We start from the raw sequence: 20,388 nt of genomic DNA, 5'->3' as shown, positions 1-20,388 counted from the left end.
TTTTTTAGCTTTACCTTTTTAATTTTTTGGTTATCCGGAAACATTTTACGTTTGACTCTATCAACATCCGAATATTTGTTTATGAGACTCGTCGAATAAGAAATATTTGAGTTATCAGAATCCTCTTCTGAATCTTCTTCACTGGAAGGGGAATATTCGCTGCCTGATATAACACTTTCATCAGTACAATTATCCATATAGTCTAAAAATTTAATTTATGTACATGGGTAGGTATGTATGTAATAATAACTCAAGTAATGTATATTATATATGTATTTTTTTAAATAAAAAATTGAATCGCATCGAGGGGGTAAATTTTTATTAAAAAGAGATCATTAATTCATAAAGGTAGTAAAAAATGTTTTAATATGCTTACCTGCTTTAGAGTTAACCTTCTTTTGAAGCCCACTAGTGCTTGGCTGCTCCAAAATCACCGCATTGGTATTGACCTCTAAGGAAGTACAAAATACAGTTTCTATCTACAAAAAAATTCTCTATTCGTACCTTTATTTAAAACACATATTTTCTTGTTTTTTACTAATTCTAACATTCTTTTACTTCTCGACCCCATGTTGAACGATGTGATAAACAACAAACATAACCTTAAAATGTCACATGGCACCTACCATGTAAATAAAACTTACCCACTATCTAGTGGATAAAGGTGCTATGTCCTTAAATATGGACATAGCACCTTTATCTAATTAAAAAGGGTACTTAGTCATAGGACATAGTACCTTTATCAATTAAAATAATCCTTATTATTAACAATTTAAGAATCTTGAGTTATTCAGGGGTTGTATTACGACTTTAGGTAACCAAATATACAAATAAGTCATTTTTTGAAAAAAATGGACATAGCACCTTTATCAACTCATGTCTTCAATTATAATTATATAAAACCATTTTTTCGAAATGGTTTTGTATAACTAGACAAAAACTGTACCTACTAATTTTTTTTATTTATTAATAAGATTTATACCAAATTTTACACATTTTTGAGATTTTTATAAACTAAGACGCAAGTCTCGACTAGACTTTATTAAATCATTAATACGTAAAGGCAACTAACTGCCTTGCCTTATTATTTGTACATAAATTTATACTTAAGAAATGAAGCTTTAAGTTTATTGGCGGAATTTTATATTATTTTATTGTTGATTCGTAACATTCCATTTGTTGTAGTAATATAAAGGATACGTAAAATCCGTTTAGGGCCTTTAAATGACATTTTCGTTTTATTCTTTTTTAAATATTAAATAAATAGGGCGACTTAATAATGAATGCTCAATTTAGACAATAAAAGGGTCGAGTTTGGGGCTCAAAAGGGTTGGATCCTGAAAAAAAAATTTTTTTTTTGGTGTTGGACTCATTTGTGATATTTTGACCTGTACATTCCATATTTTTACCATCCTATATAAATCACAAATTAGTTCTTTATTTTTTAGTAAATTACTGCTCACAAAAAAACGAATATATTTATACAGGATGGTCTAAGGCATTTTTTTAAATTTAATTTAATTATCACAACCTGATGACGTGCTAACAATAAAGCGGCTTCTCATTTTTTTGTTTTAACAAAACTTATCATTTTTATACCGAGAGTGTTTGATCACTTTATACTCACTCTTTATATAATAACCACATTTATTTTGTATAATATGGTATATTTTTTTACTTCATATTTTTATACTTTATATTATTATGGGATTAATATTTAGTTAATTTAGGAATTAGTTTAGAACCATTTTAGACTCTTTTAAGAAATATCGGCTTAGAACAGTCTAAATCGGTTGTGTAGTTACAATTGGTTCTTTAGTCTAAATTAAGCTGTTGCATTGTTTCTAAAATTAAAAAGCTTTCGCTAGATTTTGATAAGGACTTGTGGTGAAATGATTGTGATTTTTTTTTTTAACTTAAATGATTTCTTTGGGCGTGTGCATGTTTTTTTTTTCATGAAATCGTCACGTGTATTTCACAAGGGTTAGGACACATTTTAGCACAGAAAATTCAATTTTGTACTCTGTATACTTTTGGAGATATTGTATATGCAGGTAAGGTCTTGCAGGGATATGTCCTTTGGTAGTGGGAGATTATATGTGCTGAAGCAGCCGTATTATATTATTGGGCTTTGAATTTTTATTATGTTATTATTATTTGAGGAAGGAATTTACTAACTTTTTAAATTTATTTGATTTTTCTGTGGTGAAAGGGAGACGGTTTATGAATCAGATGATGATTAATGTTTATCTTGTTTTCACCACACAAAAAATCTCATATACACAAATACTAACCCTACTTATGAATAGCGAATGTATTGATCACCATTTAATTTGGACACGCTATATCATCATCTTTAAGTGAATTTCTAGAACCGCATCTTCGTCACCCCGGGCTCTTGTTCATCGTCTAGCGAAGGTTCGGAAGGGTTTTTGTTTTTTTTTTTTAAATCAGGAATGGGATGACGATTTGCATTTGTTTTAAGATTTAATTAGTGTGTTTGATGGCATTGGATTGAAAGATTTATTGATTTAGGTGGGATTTCACTTGCTATTCTTCATATTGTTAAACGTTTTATAATTTTTTAAGCATAAAATAGCATGGATTTTGATAACTATTAAAATTATAATTAAAAAAAGCTCGAAATCCCTCTCATTCTGATAATAAAAAAAAAACACTTACTCGTGTATTAATAGTAATTAATATATTAGTTCGGTCAAACCGTAACTTATAATATTTACTACCACTTTGTCCTTTGTTGCAGCTATTAATTATAATGAATTAAATTTAGTTGTTTTAATTAATCAGTAATCAATTATAATAAATGTGTTGTCATAAAATTTGCTTTTTTTGGGTCTCTTCCTCTTGATCTAGATGCAAAAAGGATATTGCCAATAATGTATTTTATTTAAAAGTGCTGGTTTTTTTAATGCGAACAATATCCTCTTTGCTCTGATACCCTTTGATCCCTTGGGCTATGATACTGTACTTGGTGGTTATACAAGCAAAGCAAGGAAGTGGGTTTTGGATTTAAAATATTGTACGTGGTGTCCTTCTATCTGCTATGGAAACATTACGGTGTATGGTGGTTGGTGGTGTTCTCTGTATTGTTTTTTAATTGGTGAGTTCTTAATTTTTATTATTATTATTTAAATCTTATAAATTAAGGTAAGGGAAATTATATAGGATCGCATGCCGAATTTACGTTTGCAAGTAACTCCTCGTTTTATGATAAATTCTAAATGCATTATTTTTATATAGATTGGCATGCGATACTATATACAGTGCTTTTCTTTGAAGTCCCCCCCCCCATTTATTTTTTGAACGGGTCAAAAAAAATTTTTGAAACTTGGCATAAGTAAATTGGTCTATAGATACTATTTTTCACTGTAAACTAGGTAGTTGTAAATTCCAAGATGGCGGCTGGGCGACATCTTGAGAAAAAATTTTAAATAGAAAGGGGGGTCGTGTGGTACCTCATTTTAAAGGTCTCAATGACCTGTCTAAAAGTAACAGTCAAAAAAATACACTGTTGCGATTTTATTAACGTTTTTAATAGAATCCAATGAAATACTAATTTACAATTAGCAAATAAACAATTTATCAAAAGAAAAACAATATTTAATTTAAAAGATGCTGGAAATGATTTCCTTGTACCTCTTGACACATAAATAACCTATCTGAAAATTCACGTCGAACATTTTCAAATACATCTGCCTCAATATTTTGACAAATGTTAGTGATTCTTTGTCGTAGCTCAAAAATTGAGGCAGGTTCTGTTTCGTATACCTTTTTGCTTTAGGTATCCCCACAAAAAAAAAGTCTAGCGGCGTTAAATCTGGTGACCGAGCTGGCCATTCAATAGGACCCCGACCAAAATAATTATCATTTAAATAATTTCTCACATTCCTGGCAAAATGCGGAGGAGCACCATCTTGTCGAAATGTAATTTCCATGTCAAATTCATGTACATTAGCCTCAACAATTTCTGTTATGAGAGGATCGATAGCATTTTCCAGCATATTTAAGTACAATTCACCTGTTAAATTTTCTTCTAAAAACAGCGGCCCTACGATATGATTCCCTAATATTCCTGCCCATACATTGATTGTTTGCGGATACTGAGATCGGGTTTCACGAAAAATGTGTGGATTGGTATCACTCCAATATCGACAATTTTGTCTGTGGACATTACCATTTAAAAAAAAAGTACATTCGTCCCTAAAACGAATGTTGCGCACGTACGTAGGTTGCCTTTCTACTCTCTCTGCCATAATTTCACAGAATTGCACTCTTTGGTCAGGATCATCTTCAGTCAGTTGATGGACCATTTGGATCTTGTATGGGTGAAAACTCTCCATGCCGTCGAAGTTGAAACTTCACAGATATCAGCAACAGTTGGAGTAGAATGTTGGGGATTTTCTATTATTTCGCCAATTATTTGGACTTGCTTTTCTTCTGAAATAGACATATGGCCTGGGCGTTTTTTATCCTGGACAGTACCAGTAGTTGTAAATTTATTTACAAGTTCCCTTAAATATTTACGGCAAATAGGACGATCAGGAAAACGTTCGTTGAAAACCCTTTCAGTCTCATGAAAATTACGCGTTGCCCCATAAATAAAAAGTGCTTCTACTTTTTCCTCCAATGGACGAGAATTAACCATTTTGAAAAAAACAATAAATTCAAACGGCCAAACACACTAAACAATATCTAACAATGACCGATACAAGAGTAATTTACCGGTTAAATATCTTAAAATTTTTTTTCGAGTTTTTTTAATAGCTATTTGGTTTTGGATTTGGTCTAAATAATGTTCAATAACCTTTAACGTGAAATGTGACATACGAGGGCGGTTCAGTAAGTCTTTAGAAACCAAAAAGTTAATCTTTAAATCCAAAATTCAAAAATTATAAATTATTTGTATATTATTATTAAAAACGTTAATAAAATCGCAACAGTGTATTTTTTTGGCTGTTACTTTTAGACAGGTCAAAACGGAGTCCACCGAGTCCATGTAATAAATATTAAAAGTACTCAATAAAACCTTTTAAATGAGGTAACACAAGATTTCTATTTAATGCATTTATTCAAGATGGCGCTTATGTGTTATTTTGACATTTAGAACTGTCGTTTTTATGTCAAAATAAAATAGTGACGCATTTATTTTCGTACACTGATTTTTACCTATTCAAAAATCATAAAAATGTAAAACGTTAAAATAAAAAAAAATACTTTTTTATTAGGCCGCCATTTTGAAACGAGTTAAGATATGGGTCTAATATTTCAGGGTTATAAAGTACTCATTGAGACCTTTAAAATGAGGTACCACACGACCCCCCTTTCTATTTAAAATTTTTTCTCAAGATGTCGCCCAGCCGCCATCTTGGAATTTACAACTACCTAGTTTACAGTGAAAAATAGTATCTATAGACCAATTTACTTATGCCAAGTTTCAAAAATTTTTTTTCACCCGTTCAAAAAACAAATGGGGAGGGGACTTCAAAGAAAAGCATGGTATATGATCACCCTTCAATAAATATAATTTACCGGAAGTAGGTAAATGACAAAATAAATAAGGAATACCTTAATTGCCTGTTGTTGACTTCCGAGTTTCACTATATATATAACATTTTGGTTAATCACATATTAATAATATCTCGACTGGTAATCATTACGATTAATATAACTGAACTTTTACAATATAAAATATGTAATAAGAAAATTTTCTTAGGTGGTACCATGTTGTCTTCGGCAGGCCTAAAGTTCCCACCGACCGGGTATGCGCCCATTCAGTTCGCGACTGCGCCCCTGCCCCCCGGTCAGTACCTGCACGCGCCCATTTTCTATTGGCCGCTGTACCCGAGTCCTCCCGTTTCTCCCACGGGATACTACATGCAAGGACCGCCAGGACCACCGCCCCCGATGGGACCCCAACCCTCTTTGGTAAAACATATTTTTACATTTTTATGTTACTAAGTAGGTAGTTTCAGAACAGACTCAAATTAACCTTAATACAGACAGCTCCTATAGTCTAAGTGATATTATCATTGCAAATCAAGGTTTTTAAGTATTTCTCAAAATATATCCGGATCACCATCTACTATTTTCGGTCTTAAATTTTCCAAAAGTTTGCAATACTGTTAAATGTAACCAATCTAAAAACCACGATATTATGTATCTTAATCGTTATTTGATTATAATATGTATTAGACATTGGATAACTATTGTCGAAGCAGGAATATCCACGCTTTCATCAAGTCCACGATCTTTTCTGATTTTTCCAGGTATTGTATTTATTTTTTTAGATTTTATGGAATTTTTTTTTTGTGTATTGCAGGAACTGGAAATATTTCTTTTTCCTTTTCCAGGCTTCTGAGTTATCTTTAACATCTTTCAAAAATTAAAAATTAGAAAAAAAAATTCTCTCTTTCAGACTCTTGTGCAATATCTGACAACTTTATTGGTATCGAGTCGATTGTCTAAATCATTTTTTGAAAAAGTTTGGTGCAAGGATACATGATATAGATGAAGTTTAAATTCTTTCAAAATTCGGAACACCATATTTGGATGACTGAAGGTTCTTAATGAGAGAATCTTAAATACAATAAATTACTTCGGGTATAATAGGTTTTTCATTAATTAGCCGATTGCGATTTTCAGGTTTTTTTGTAGTAAATTTTATCTACCTTTCAATTCTGCTATCAAAATTATACCGTGACATTTAAATTTTTATGAAAATATCAAAGTAACAGTTTTTAATTCAAATGCCGCCTCTTACGAAGTTTACTAAGAACGTACTATTGAACGTACGTTTCTCGCGTACTATGGGATGTACAATATTTAAAAGTTATGGCCATTTAAACCATTATTACACTTTCACTATCTTCATCTACTTTATAAAGGTCGATACGCCAATGAGTCTTTGATCAAAATAATAAAGAATATTTCAAGGTTTCTAATTAAGTTAAAAAAAAGGTACCTTATTGGCTTTTTAATTACGACCTCTAGTGGCCAAATTTCGAACTTAAAAGTAATTTACAGCATTTTACCCTGCCTCGATCACTTTCATAGTATCAATAAAAAATACAATAATGTCAGATTAAAAAATCTCGAGATATAGCAGCGATCCACACTTACTGAAACACCCTGTACACTGTGTCCCATTTTGGATGAGACTGCAGGGTATCTCTGTCATTTTTTAAGATAGAGTTTTGCGGTTTTCGCGACCCTGTATCAATTTTTTGTAAAACTTTTAAAGCCACAAACAGAAATATTCTAACTACTTTTGTTCCTGAAATACAGGGCGAAAACGAAAATGTTCACTTTTGGAGATGTTATTATTTCTCAGGCCCTGTATAAGATAGAATAAAAATGAAAACTGCTTATAATAGATATTTTTACATAAAAGTCAGTGGCGTATTTAATTTTTTTTCCCAATGCACTGTTTTTAAGATTGGGCACAAACTTGGTATTTTTTAAATGGAACACCCTGTATATTTTAACGTCAAATTTTTGCATTTTTTTTTTCTAAATACATTGATGTATCACAACCTATTCGTTAGTAAATTTTAGCTTCAAAAATCAGAAAAATCCATATTAATTTTTGTTTTTAATAGTAGGCCATGAATTCTTTGACACATGCATAAAAAAATGTTTTGTTTATTGCATTCATGGAAGCTAAGTCACAAACAGACTCAATACATATCAATAATGATGGCTGACGGTGAAAATATGGAATTCCAAAATTTTGAAAAGTATGCTATTATAAAATGTTTAAACCTTTCTAACGAAAATGTCGAAGCGGCGCAGCAATGATATTTAAATAGGTAAAGCTCTAGCTTATTTTATTTTGTTACAAAATTCAAAAAATAAAAAAGATCTTATTAGGTTTCCAGAAAGACGTCAGCCATCTCGGGCTACGGTATTCCGGTTAAAATCTAATCTTTTAAATTATGGCTGCTATTCAAAACCTAGGCAACCCCATGTTGATAGAAATGAAGCTGGCGAAATTAATGTTTTAGCGTGTGTGGAAGCAAGACCCCAAATTTCCTGTAGAAAGATAGAGGAAGAGATAGGAGTTTCCAAAACAAAAGTGCAAAAAATTTTTAAAAAGCACCGTATAAGATAAATATTATTCAAGAATTGCATCCTGACGATCCGTTTAAACGACTGGAATTTTCTAATTGGTTTTTAACCAAAACTAATGAAGATCCGGATTTTGTAAAAAAGGTAATATGGTCTGACGAATCCCATATAAGCAGTAGTGGCATATTTAATAGGCAAAATACCAGACATTGGTATCAAGAAAACCAACATATTACTTTTGAACGACAGCAACAAGGCCGATTTGGTTTTAGTGTTTCCTGTTTTGTATTTGGCACTAAAATTGTATATACAATTTTTGAGGGTAGCTTAACTGCCCAACGATATCTAAATATATTGCAAAATAATTTGCCAGAGTTGCTGGAGGACATACCTTTAGCCCAGCGACATCAAATATATTTCCAGCAAGATGGAACGCCCGCTCATAATTCAAGGGTAGTTAGAGAATATTTAAGTGCCCATTTTGATAGATGTTGGATTCAGTGGCGTGTCGTGAGGTTTGTGCCAGGAGGGGCACAGTAAAAAAATAAATTTTTGCAATGCCACGCCTAAAACTCGTTAAAAAATGGTTTCTTTTTTTTTAATAATGATATCATATGAAACAAAAAAACGAAAACAATGGTACGTTTTGAATAAAAGTTTTCCTATCTCTTTTACCTAAATTGAATCCAGGATTGATTGAACTCAACGAAAAAAAAACTGTAATATCAGAGTAGTCGTTTAATATCATATAAGTCAGTTCACTAAGAATAAAGGCATTTTCTTAGTACGAAAAAGGAACCATAAAAATAAGGTAAGTATTTACTATTTACATGGATTATTGTTATGTTTAGGTATATTTTAGAATACTAATTTCGAGATCATTTTATTATAATAACATATTTGCACATTATAAGCAAGCGAGAGGAGCTATTTTTTAAAACAGAAATCCGCTCTACGGTCCTTCATGGAAATAAATTTTTCTAATACTTTGTCATCAATATTATTTATTTCATGCACCAAATTTCGATTAATGGACATCATAGCCAGAGCATTTAGTCTATCATTAAGCATGGTATTTCGCAAAAATGTCTATGCATTTAAGCATAGAAAAAGTACGTTGTTCTTCTGCCGTGGTCATTGGAGTTGTCACGATAATTTTTAATATTTTTGACGTTTCAATAAACGTCTCATGAAGGTTGTTGTCCATGATAAATGAAAGAAGATTCATTGCTCCAATAATTTCTTTTAAATCATCTCTCGAATAGATTACCTCTAATTCTGTTCTTAGCCTTGATTTGGTCAGCATTGCATAAAATGAAGCTACATTATCTAAAACTGCTATAGGAAACTTTTTTGAAAATTCTGAATATTTTTCTGTATTAAACAGGTAAGCGGCTTGCAAATGACCCCAATAGGAAAAACGATCCTTCATTTGAATTGTAATTGTATCACAAATTTCTTTGGCAACACTTCGAAAATTATCATCGGTTCGTCTTCTCTTAGGCGTAGGAAATTCGGATTCGACAATCTTTTGAATCGAATCAGTTTCATTTCGGATATTAGAAATATTTTTTTCAAAAATTAACAATTCTTTTTGCAACTGAACGCTGTCTTTATTTTTAGATTGAAGCTGATTGCAGGATGTCAACGTGTGATAAAATTCTGTGAAAAAGTGGTAACCAAAATACAAACTCTGGATCTTCCAATGCTCTTCGTAGACCGGAAGCTTCATTTGACGTAACGCCTTTTTCACACCTACTTTCAATTTCTTCAAACACTTCTATAAGTTTTTCGCGATTTTCATAAACAAAATTAACTGTGCGAATATTATAGTTCCATCTAGTAAGAACCGCTCTTGGTAATCTTTTATTTATGATTTCTTGTAAAACGTCACACCGATGAGATGAGTTTGAAAAAAAAACGGGTATTGCTGAGAGATTACTAAAGAACACGCGAATTTTAGCGTTTGGTGATGCCGATTTCTGCATTATTAAGACATTTATGTGTTATAAAAATAAGGCACTAATAATACACAAGAAACACGACATAAATCAGAAAGAAAAGTGAAAACAGTGAAAACTAATTGCAGAATAGCACCAACACCAAACCAAACGTAAAATCTTTACGTTTTTCTTTGTTCTTTCCGTTTTCCCTTAATTTCCCTCGCCCTCCCTTCACCACTTTTGCTAATGTCAAGTCAATCATCTGTGAACTGTCACCTAGTGGTGGCGCCCTCGAAACTAAGTTCTTCAACTAATGATAAATGTCAAATATGTCAAAATTACTGTGTCAAAGATGGGTATCCTTTTAAACCCTCTCTTATTTTTATTTCTTTATGTTGTGATGTTTTACTTTAAGTATGAAGGTTTACTTTTAAATGTAAATTTTTTAAACATATTTTTAGATGAGAGATACAGTAAATTAAGTAATGTAATTTTAAAATTGTCATCTAAATAGAGTTAGGTTTAATGAATTTTGGGTTGGGTTTGAAAAAAAATTTCCGCCTCCGGTTGCGCCTGCGGCGGGCTTTTGCAAGACCTCCGCATTTATCAGCCACGAGCCGCCACTGTGACCCCCCCTACATTTTTTTCTGGCGGCGGAGCTCCTTCCTTTATAATTTTAAATGCCTTTAAAAGACGAATACAGACTGTACGACAAGAGTCTACGTAACAACTTTTCAGATAGAGCGCACTGGTATTGCCCCGTCGCCTCATCGCCCCGTCAAGCCATCGCTGAAATTGTATTACAATTGTTGTACCTGTATAATAAATAAAACGTTTTTCGAGGCTGAAAGCTAAAAAGGTTGTTTTAATTTAGATAGATTTACTGGTGATACGTTAATTGAGTTATTTTAGGTATATTAGTATTAATAAAATCTGTTTTTTAACAGTTTTATTCATCTTGGGCCCGTATCTAAAATATATGTACATTTTGATTGTTTCAAATATTGCACTAACTTTTTGACTTTTGAACTACTTCTACTTAACCGACTGTAACAAAATTTTACACAAACATTGGGTTCTTGTCTTATGACCAGCAACCCCTAGGTAGGTACCTTAATAGAGGGAGGAGAGCTTTATGATTTTAAATTAGAATAAGGACAAATTTAATAAAATACCTCGTTTTAAAGGTTTCATTCGGCCAGGTGAAATTGTGCAGTCATAGAAGTAATAAAATGCTAATTAAAAGACCAGACAAAAACCAGAAAATAAAATATAATAAACTACTTTTGGTATTGATATATTAAATATGTAGGTAGTATTTCTAAATAAAATTATGACCTCTGGATCAACTTTTAACAATTTATTAGAATAACGTGAGGTGCACATTCGCCAAAAAAAATTATAGCTGATGCGCCAACCTTACAAACAGAGAGTCGCCCAAAAAAAAGGCTTCATACGCCTGCGAAAAGTGGCCAAAAAAGGGCTTTTCTGGATAGATGAGATCTAAGAATTTAAAAGGTTTTTTGATATGGGGTTTTAAGTTTTAAAATATTTGTTCAGAAAGGACAAGACTTCAACTAGACTTCTGTAGTTTTATTTTTTTTAATTAGGCCTTAAATCATATTAAAAACAATGCTTAAACATACAGAAAATTAAGGTAATTTTCAACGCTATATTTTAGCTGTTGAGAATTTAAATTTCAAAACATTGATTCTACAGATGTCTAGATTAATCCATTAACTAACAATTTTATAAAAAAATAATATTAAAAAAGCGCTAGTTTCTTAGATCTCATCTATCCAGAAAAGGCTTTCAACGCAGTTTTTACCGGCTAAATTCTAACATCGTTGAGTGATTGCTAATCGATATCGTTGATTGATAATCGATCGTACTAAACGTCACCCCTTCTGTACTACTTTGAACCCTTCTGTACTATTTTTGACATTTTCTTGACTGAATTGGATTGCGCTCTTAAGGCCACTGCACAATTCATGCTCGGAAAAAATCTTGTTCAGATACCTATAGGTATATAGAATCAACGTAAACAACGGGCAATATAATAGGACTTTTTATGTTATTTAGGATTTTTTTGGATCAACTTTCGTTTTCTTTTTGGTTTACTCAACAATCATTTCAACCTAAGATTATGACAACGTCAAAGTCAAAAAATAGATGCAAAAATAAATAATACTTACTTTGAATAAAAAATAAAAAATACTTTAAAAAATGCAAAAATAAAAAACACTTTTTTTCGATATTTTAAGTTGAAATGAATTCGAGTTCAAACATAATTTTGACTGTCCCACTTAATTTTGTTATTAGGATTTGTTACACACATGTATGAAAGTAAATACCACACTCTCGAAACAAAAATCGAGGGGTCCGACTAGACTTAAAAAAAATTGAAATCCCTTATAAGGTAGGCATGTAGTAATAAAACAAAGCATATTTTATTACTACCAGGTATATTCGTAAAATAACTCAATAACGTGTCACCAGTATAATTAAATCTATTAAAATCAAAACAACCATTCCGTTCGGCTTCAAAAACCTAATATAATTTTATCTAAATACAATCAATACAGGATAATATAAAGTGCAAGTACATATAAATAAATCGACGGGGCCATGGGGCGATCAGGCGACGGGGCGAAACAGTGCGCTCCATCGGAAAAGTTGTTACGTAGACACTTGTACTGTATGTGGTTTTTGTATAAGACAAAATGGACAGCAGTTTGAACAGTTTTATTAAATTTATATTTGTTGTTTTTTTTTTTTGGTTTTTGTAATTAATTTTCTAATTTGATTCTTGTAATTACTAATTAGTTTTTAATGTTAAACCTGGTCCGATATATTTTTTTTGTTTTTAACATTTTTATGTTTATATTAATATTTTAAGTTAATGTTTAAAATATAGTTAAATAAACAGGTTTAAATCACATGGCGTTTTAAAAAAGTAATAATTAAATGCATGTGTGTAAGAATTCATGGCCTACTATTAAAAAATAAAATTTAGTACAGCAACGGCCCTGCTCAATATTCTTGATAACATAATTAAGGCATCAGATCGTGGATATACGTCCGCGGTTGTGTTTCTCGACTTTAGCAAGGCATTCGATACTTTGGATCCAAAACTTTTTCGAGCAAAGCTGAAATATTATGGTTTTGAAGAAATAACTTTAGATTTGCTCGGGGATTATTTGGAGGGGAGATGGCAGCGTGTGTCTTTAAATAATAATAAATCTGAAATTCTTCGCGTGGAGAGGGGTGTGCCACAAGGATCAATACTGGGGCCACTGTTGTTTATTATTTTTACAGCGGACATGTGGAAATCTGTTAAAGGCTGCAACCTAAGTCAGTATGCTGATGACACCCAACAAGGAGCAGAATTCTCAAAAAATAATTTTAAGGCGGCTGAAGACAGACTTAATGAAACGCTAAATAGTATATTAACATATTCAAATAATAACGGTTTAAAGTTAAATCCCAATAAATCCGCAGTAATGTTCTTTGGGCCAAATACCGAGTGGGCTAAATCGAATAAAAAAATTCAAATGGGTGGTGTCGATATACCAGTGGTTGCAGAGTACAAGAACTTGGGAGTTTGGTTCGATGAAAAATTAAGATTTAGGGGACATATTTTAAGGGTTAAACAAAAATCCTATTTTTCATTGCGTAATTTATATAAAAGCAGGCACTTTCTCAACTTCGGTATAAAGAAGCAGTTATGTGAGACCCTGGTTTTGTCCCAGTGCAACTACTGCAACTTTGTCTATGGCCCTTGTCTTGATATGAGTAGTAAGTACAAGTTACAAAAAATACAAAACTCCTGCATAAGACTTATTTTTAATCTACGCTTAAAAGATCACGTCAGCCATAGACTAAAGGAGCTTCAGTGGTTAAGTATTGAGGACAGACAGCAGCTTCATTTTGCTTCTTTTCTTCATAGGATGCTCAAAACTGAATCGCCAAACTATCTATTTGCAAAAATTACACCTAGATCAAGCCTTCATAACCGAGATACTAGATATAGAGACTATTATGAAATTCCAAGGCATAAGGGAAGCTTCTTTAAATCTTGCTTTAGCTATACTTCTGTTAATTTATTAAATCATTTGCCTGGAAACATAAAAATGTTTAATCAATCAACTTCGACTTTTAAAAAGAAGTATAAAAGTTACCTTTTTTCTAAATACTAATCACTTTATTTATTTTATTTATTGTTTTTTTTTTTTTTTGATTTTGATTTACTTTTGTCTGGTAGACTGGAGACTATTTTGTGTTGTTAGAGACTATTTTTTATTTTGATTTACTTTTTGTTTTGTAGATTTTTTAGGGACTATTTTCAGTTGTATTTTCTATTTATTTGAATATTTAATTTACCTTACTGTATGTTTCGACGTTGTTGTAATTATTGAAATCTTATATTTTGTTTTTGCTATGAATACTCGGTTAGCAACAGCTGTGCTGAATCTTACCGAGTATAAAATAAAGTCGTTTTTTATTTTTTTTATTTATTTTTTAAAAACAAAAATAAATATGGATTTTTCTGATTTTTGAAGCTAAAATTTACTAAAGAATATGTTGTGATACATCAATGTATTCAGAAAAAAAAATACAAAAATTTGACGTTAAAATATACAGGGTGTTCCATTTAAAAAATACCAAGTTTGTACCCAATCTTAAAAACAGTGCATTAGAAAAAAAAATTAAATACGCCACTGACTTTTATGTAAAAATATCTATTATAAGCAGTTTTCATTTTTATTCTATCTTATACAGGGCCTGAGAAATAATAACATCTCCAAAAGTGAACATTTTCGTTTTCACCCTGTATTTCAGGAACAAAAGTAGTTCTATCTTAAAAAATGACAGAGATACCCTGCAGTCTCATCCAAAATGGGACACAGTGTACATTTAGGAATATCGTCCAACTAAATGAATTAATTATTATTGTCATTAATTGTAATTTATATGATGAATACATTAATTTTAAATTATATCTCTTTTTAGATCCAAGCAGAGTGTATGGGTCTACCACCACCGCTGGCCACAGCGTTGCCGAACTTGCAGCACATCGATGCCAGATTGTTGGAGGCCACTTCAAGACCAATTAGCTGCGGCGACACCCTCTGATTAATCCCAATCGTTAACAAAGGAATTCAATAATTCTCGTGTGTCACTTTTCCTGTCATTTCTTGGCCAGTCTTTCTCTCTCTCTCTCTCTCACACACTCTCTATCTCCTCGCCTAAAAATGAGATTTATTAACACATTACGAAGCCAAATACTATTCGCTAAGGTGCCTTTGAAAGAATTAAATTATAAACTTGCCACCTATTTTAAGTATCAATTAAAAAAATGTAAATTCGCTCAAATCTCGTAACTATTATAACTGTAAGTGCAATAAGAAAAGATTGATGATTACTATATGTAAGTTTTTATAGTGATAATGTCTTAGTCAAATCTTATAAATAGTGACTATAATATATGGAGTGGCCTTGCGCTGCCACGCTATATAACGCGTATCCTTTATTGTATTTTCCCAGTTTTAAGAACTGAATAAACCTTATTTAATTAAATCATAGTAGATATATTGAATTTAATATAATTATATTAGATTTTTAAATGACAAATAGTTTTACAAGAAGAGATTTAAAAGTTTATAAGAGATCTTGAATTGGTTTAAATAAGTGCCTACTTAACAATACACGTTAGATAAACACTTAAATGCAATGTGATTTTTTTTATTATTATTATTTAGTTTTAATTTCAATCTGTTACTTACATAATCAGTGAAAAACAATATTCCTTACAGCTTATTACATAAGATTTACTCTATATAGAGCCCCGTTGCAATTTATAAATTGTTTTTTTTTTGTTTTCGCATTATATGTAATGAATGAAATAAAATATCAATTGTTGAAGCGATTTTATTTTTATTTTTGTTATATAAATTTACTACAAAACAAGGTGGAGGTCCACCTTGATTAAAACTCTAAATGGTATATTGAAGTACTAAATAAACCATTTGATAAAGCACTGTAAAATTTTGCATGAATTACATAAAAAATTATGTAATTCATACAAAAAATTGACAAAAACAAAATGTTGAATATTTAAAAAAATAAAATGAGAAAAACTGTACGACCACATACTTCGGGTGAGCTTAAGATCTTTATTTATTTATTTATTCATCAACGTATATAACATTTCAAGTACTTATTAATAATTAACAGTAGTCTTAAGTAAAAACTATAATACTAATAAACAATACTGTGCTAAACATAATCCAAAGAGCGTTAGTAGGGCACTATCCCAAGATAGTTGCCCTAGCTGACGACTTAAATTTATTTAAAGATGTACTGAAAAAATCAAGATCTTTTGCAAATCTATTCACTGTAGAAGCTATTCTATTTATAGGACTGTTTAGTAGATAGGATGTTCTACAAAAGGGAATGTGGAGAAGCGCCTGACCTCGTGTTGTGTAAGAAGATACATGCAAAGAGAAAAGGCACAGACATTCCGGACTTCTAACAATACCATTCAGAACCTTAAACGCAAAGCAAACATCAAAGAACTGCCTTCTACTTGATAAGGAGTTTATGCTCAGGTAGGACATGGTCTCTGAACAGGTAAGATCCAGGCCTGACTTCATAAGAGTATATCTGGCAAACCTGATAAACTTGTGCTGGATATTTTCAAGCCTCTCAATGTGAATCAGAAAATGAGGTGACCAAACGATATTGGAGAATTCGAGAAGAGATCTCACCAGGCAAATATATAGTGTCTTCAATGCTGACACATTAGTAAAGTCTTTGCAAGATCTTTTGATAAAACCAAGCAGTTTATTAGCTTTATTTACAGTATTTTCGAAGTGGTGGGAGAAACTAAGACTCGGGTCCAGAAAGACACCCAAATCCTTGACTGAGTCAAGCTCCTTCAAGGAGATACCATCAATAACATATTGACAAGGAGGGGAGACCTTTAAACGAGTAAACCTCATAAACCCACATTTCTCAACATTCAATGACATTTCATTCGACTTACACCAGGAAAACACTCTGTTTATATCTCTCTGAAGCACCAACTGATCCTGATAGGAGGAAATCCGCCGAAAAATTTTCAAATCATCAGCGAAGAGCAAAAACTCAGACTCCAGTAGGGAGCCGAGGTGATTGATAAAGAGACTGAATAACAATGGTCCCAAATGGGAGCCCTGAGGGATCCCTGAAGTTGTCAAAAATGGGTTGGACAAAAAACCACCAATTTTAACACGCTGCTCTCTATCCATCAGATAAGACTTGATCCAAAGTAAAAGAGATCCGCTGATGCCAAGATCTGAAATATGAGAGATAAGAATATTATGGTTGACCCTATCGAAGGCCTTACTAAAGTCCGTGTATATCGCATGTGTTTCATTACCGTCGGCAAAAGATTTGAAGATATAGTTGCTAAAAACAAACAAGTTTGTATCCACAGAACGACCTCTGGTGAATCCATGCTGCTGATCTCCAATTATTTCCTGAAATGTGCCAGATAGAACCACCTCTACACAGTGCTCGAACAGCTTAGGAATTGCAGAGAGGATACTAATGGGACGATAGTTAGTTATGTCACTCTTATTCCCAGATTTATAAATAGGACATACATGAGATAGCTTCCAGTTCTCTGGAAAAGTTCCAGAAGTTAGGGACAAATTGAAAATATAAAAAAGTGGAAGGAAAAGGGAATGGCTGCATTCTTTCAAAAACCTGTTTGGAATTCCATCGGGACCCGCTCCCTTTCTGCTGTCCAGTTTAGCTAATGCTGTTTCAATTGAAGTAGCACTAAGGAACACGTGGTTGATATGGTTAAATTTACATGAGGTATCGAGACTGTCAGAGGCATTAGAAGGGTTAGTATTCTTGTTAAATACAGATAAAAAGTGGGTGGCAAAGAGATTTGCAATAGAAATACCAGTATCGGCCCTGAGATCATGAAGGAACATCTCATCTGGAACGGTAGAATCGCTTTGATTGGACTGAAGTCTTACAAATTTCCAAAAGGTCTTGCTATCGTTCTCTATTGCATTTTCGGCCCTTTCAATGTAATGTCTGTAGCATTCACTAGATAATGAACGGCATTCTGAGCGCAGAACACTAAAACTTAAGTAATCAGTATTTGATCCTGACTGTCTGTACCTTCTATGTGCTATTTTTTTCTGAATAACTAGACTTTTTAGTTCTCTAGAAAACCATGGTGGATAATGTTTCTTGGGAGAGTGTTTTTTTATTGGCACAAACAGATTCAAACAATCATAAACAACAGAATAGAAGTTTGCAACAGTGGTATTTAAGTTATCGTTAACAATTATTGACATCCAGTTGTATGTAGAAAAGTAGTTATTTATAGACACAAAATCTGCTTGATTAAAGTTGTAAAAATATGTTCCAGGTAATTGGACTTACTATTGGGTAGTTGCAGCTCAAGAGCAGGATGGTAAGGATCTGACCCGGCTAAACCATTACATTTAGTTGTTAAAGTGGAATGAAAAAAGTTGTAAAGCAAAGGTCAAGAATTGTTCCATGATCTTTAACCACTGCATTGAGCTGCATTAAACCTAGAAAAGTGAATGTTTCACATAAAAGATTTTCTTTATCAGATGTAACATTATTTGGGGTTAAGCCATAATGATCATCACTGGGTAACCATGAAATATTAGAAAGGTTAAAGTGACCAACAATAAGAACATTATTAAAGCTCTCGCAAGCTTTGGTAACAGAGGCACAATGCGCTGCATACACAGATAGATCCATGGATGGAGGAACATAAATGCAGCCAATGCAATAATCCTCGCCATCACCAAGACGCACAGAGATCCAGATTTCTTCAAGTGAATTGTCAGCAGTTGGCAAACGATGGGATTTTAGGATGTTGCTCACTGCTAGGAGCACACCCCCGCCTCTACTTTTTGAACTGTTACAAGTGTTGCGGTCCGTTCTATACACACAGTAATTGGAGCTAAGGAATTCACCGTCGTTGACTGTTGGATCCAGCCAAGTTTCAGTTAGGGCAAGAATGTGGTAGTCTTCTGCTTGGGCCGCACAGAGAAATCCCTTTAGTTTAGTTTTTAAGCCCCTCACGTTCTGATAAAAGAACGATACATCATCTACTGTGGGCGCTGAGACAGTGTTGGGTCTAACTGAAAATTCGCCCCTCGGCCCTGAGTGCGCCTGGGACGAAATTCCTTGACCGCTATACCGGCTGGCCAGAGGTTCGGGTCAACTAGTCCCTTTAGTAGGGACTCTTATACCCCTATCCTAAAGGATACAACATCCTCATTCTTATCCAATATGGCGCATTTAACATCTGAGATGTTTAGTTGCTTCTCAAGGTATTTTAGAATCTGCTGCTCAGTAGTGTCCGGATTGCATCTGCCCAAATACAACCACTGACGTCTATCAGCTGCAGATAGTGAAAGTCCCAATGATGACTGTTTGTCTGCCAGGGGTAGTTCGATGGATTGATTGTGGTGTCGACCTATTCTGTGATTTTGCTTTAGAATTGGCGCCAGCCATCGAAGAGCTACTAGGCCTTGATCTGATTTGATCAACCCTTTTTGTGTAGGTATGGGCTACTGTTTCTGTTTCTATCGGCAAAGACACAGTATTGTCCGGAGACAAAGATGTTAGAGAAGTTATATTAGTTATATTAGTTGGGGGGCAGGATGACTTTGATGGTATAAGATCCTTGAGCATGTTTAAATCCTCTTCCAGTGTTGTCAACCTGGCCTCTAGCGCTTCATTTTTTGCTTGTAGTAGTTTTAATAATTTAGAATCACTGTTTGAGGCGGAAACGCCCTTTCCTCCGATTCCTTTCTCGACCAATCTCATAAGTCCCTCCTGGAATGCAATATTAGCATCATGAAAACCACAAGAAATTTGGTTGGTGATTGTGTTTTGAAAGGATTTCATTTGAGCTTCCAGAAAAATAGCAGCATTTGTTGGGGAGCTGTTATCCGTAAGCTGGGTTTGCACACAGAACACACAAAACACATGACTCTAGTCTTCATTTGAGTGACCTAAGCCTCTGATGTAGTAAATTTTGAACATGATAAGCAATGCACGGCACTACAGAAGTCGCAAACAATCTTATATTTTACCTCTCTATCTGTTAGACTTGCACCACACCTTCCGCAAGCCATGATATAAATCAAAATAGCAATTCAACAGGCTCCCAAAAACTCCAAATCCGAAAACATGTTGACTTGGAAATTATTATTAAAAGTCAACAAATCCAATTCTTCAAACTCGTTGGCTTAAGCAGAGCGGCAAAATAAATACCAAGAATGTTCAGGTATTGATTCTCATAGACGCA

The 20,388-nt window shown here is 32.9% G+C and overlaps 1 protein-coding gene across 1 annotated transcript in view; it reads left to right on the top strand.

Annotated features, from left to right (window-relative positions):
- Positions 1-15,956, top strand: part of LOC126734144 (RNA-binding protein fusilli) — a 109,925-nt gene extending 93,969 nt beyond the window's left edge. Inside the window, exons 12-13 of the mRNA XM_050437675.1 lie at positions 5,735-5,946; positions 15,045-15,956. Of these exons, the coding sequence (XP_050293632.1) occupies positions 5,735-5,946; positions 15,045-15,167 (335 nt within the window). The 3' untranslated portion in view covers positions 15,168-15,956. The remainder of the gene's footprint in view (positions 1-5,734; positions 5,947-15,044) is intronic.
- Positions 15,957-20,388: the final 4,432 nt, after the last annotated feature.

Source organism: Anthonomus grandis, chromosome 3 (genome assembly GCF_022605725.1).
Source record: "Anthonomus grandis grandis chromosome 3, icAntGran1.3, whole genome shotgun sequence".
NCBI lineage: Eukaryota > Metazoa > Arthropoda > Insecta > Coleoptera > Curculionidae > Anthonomus > Anthonomus grandis.
The sequence above is the reverse complement of the archived record's forward strand: the minus strand, read 5'-3'. Positions and strand labels throughout refer to the sequence as shown.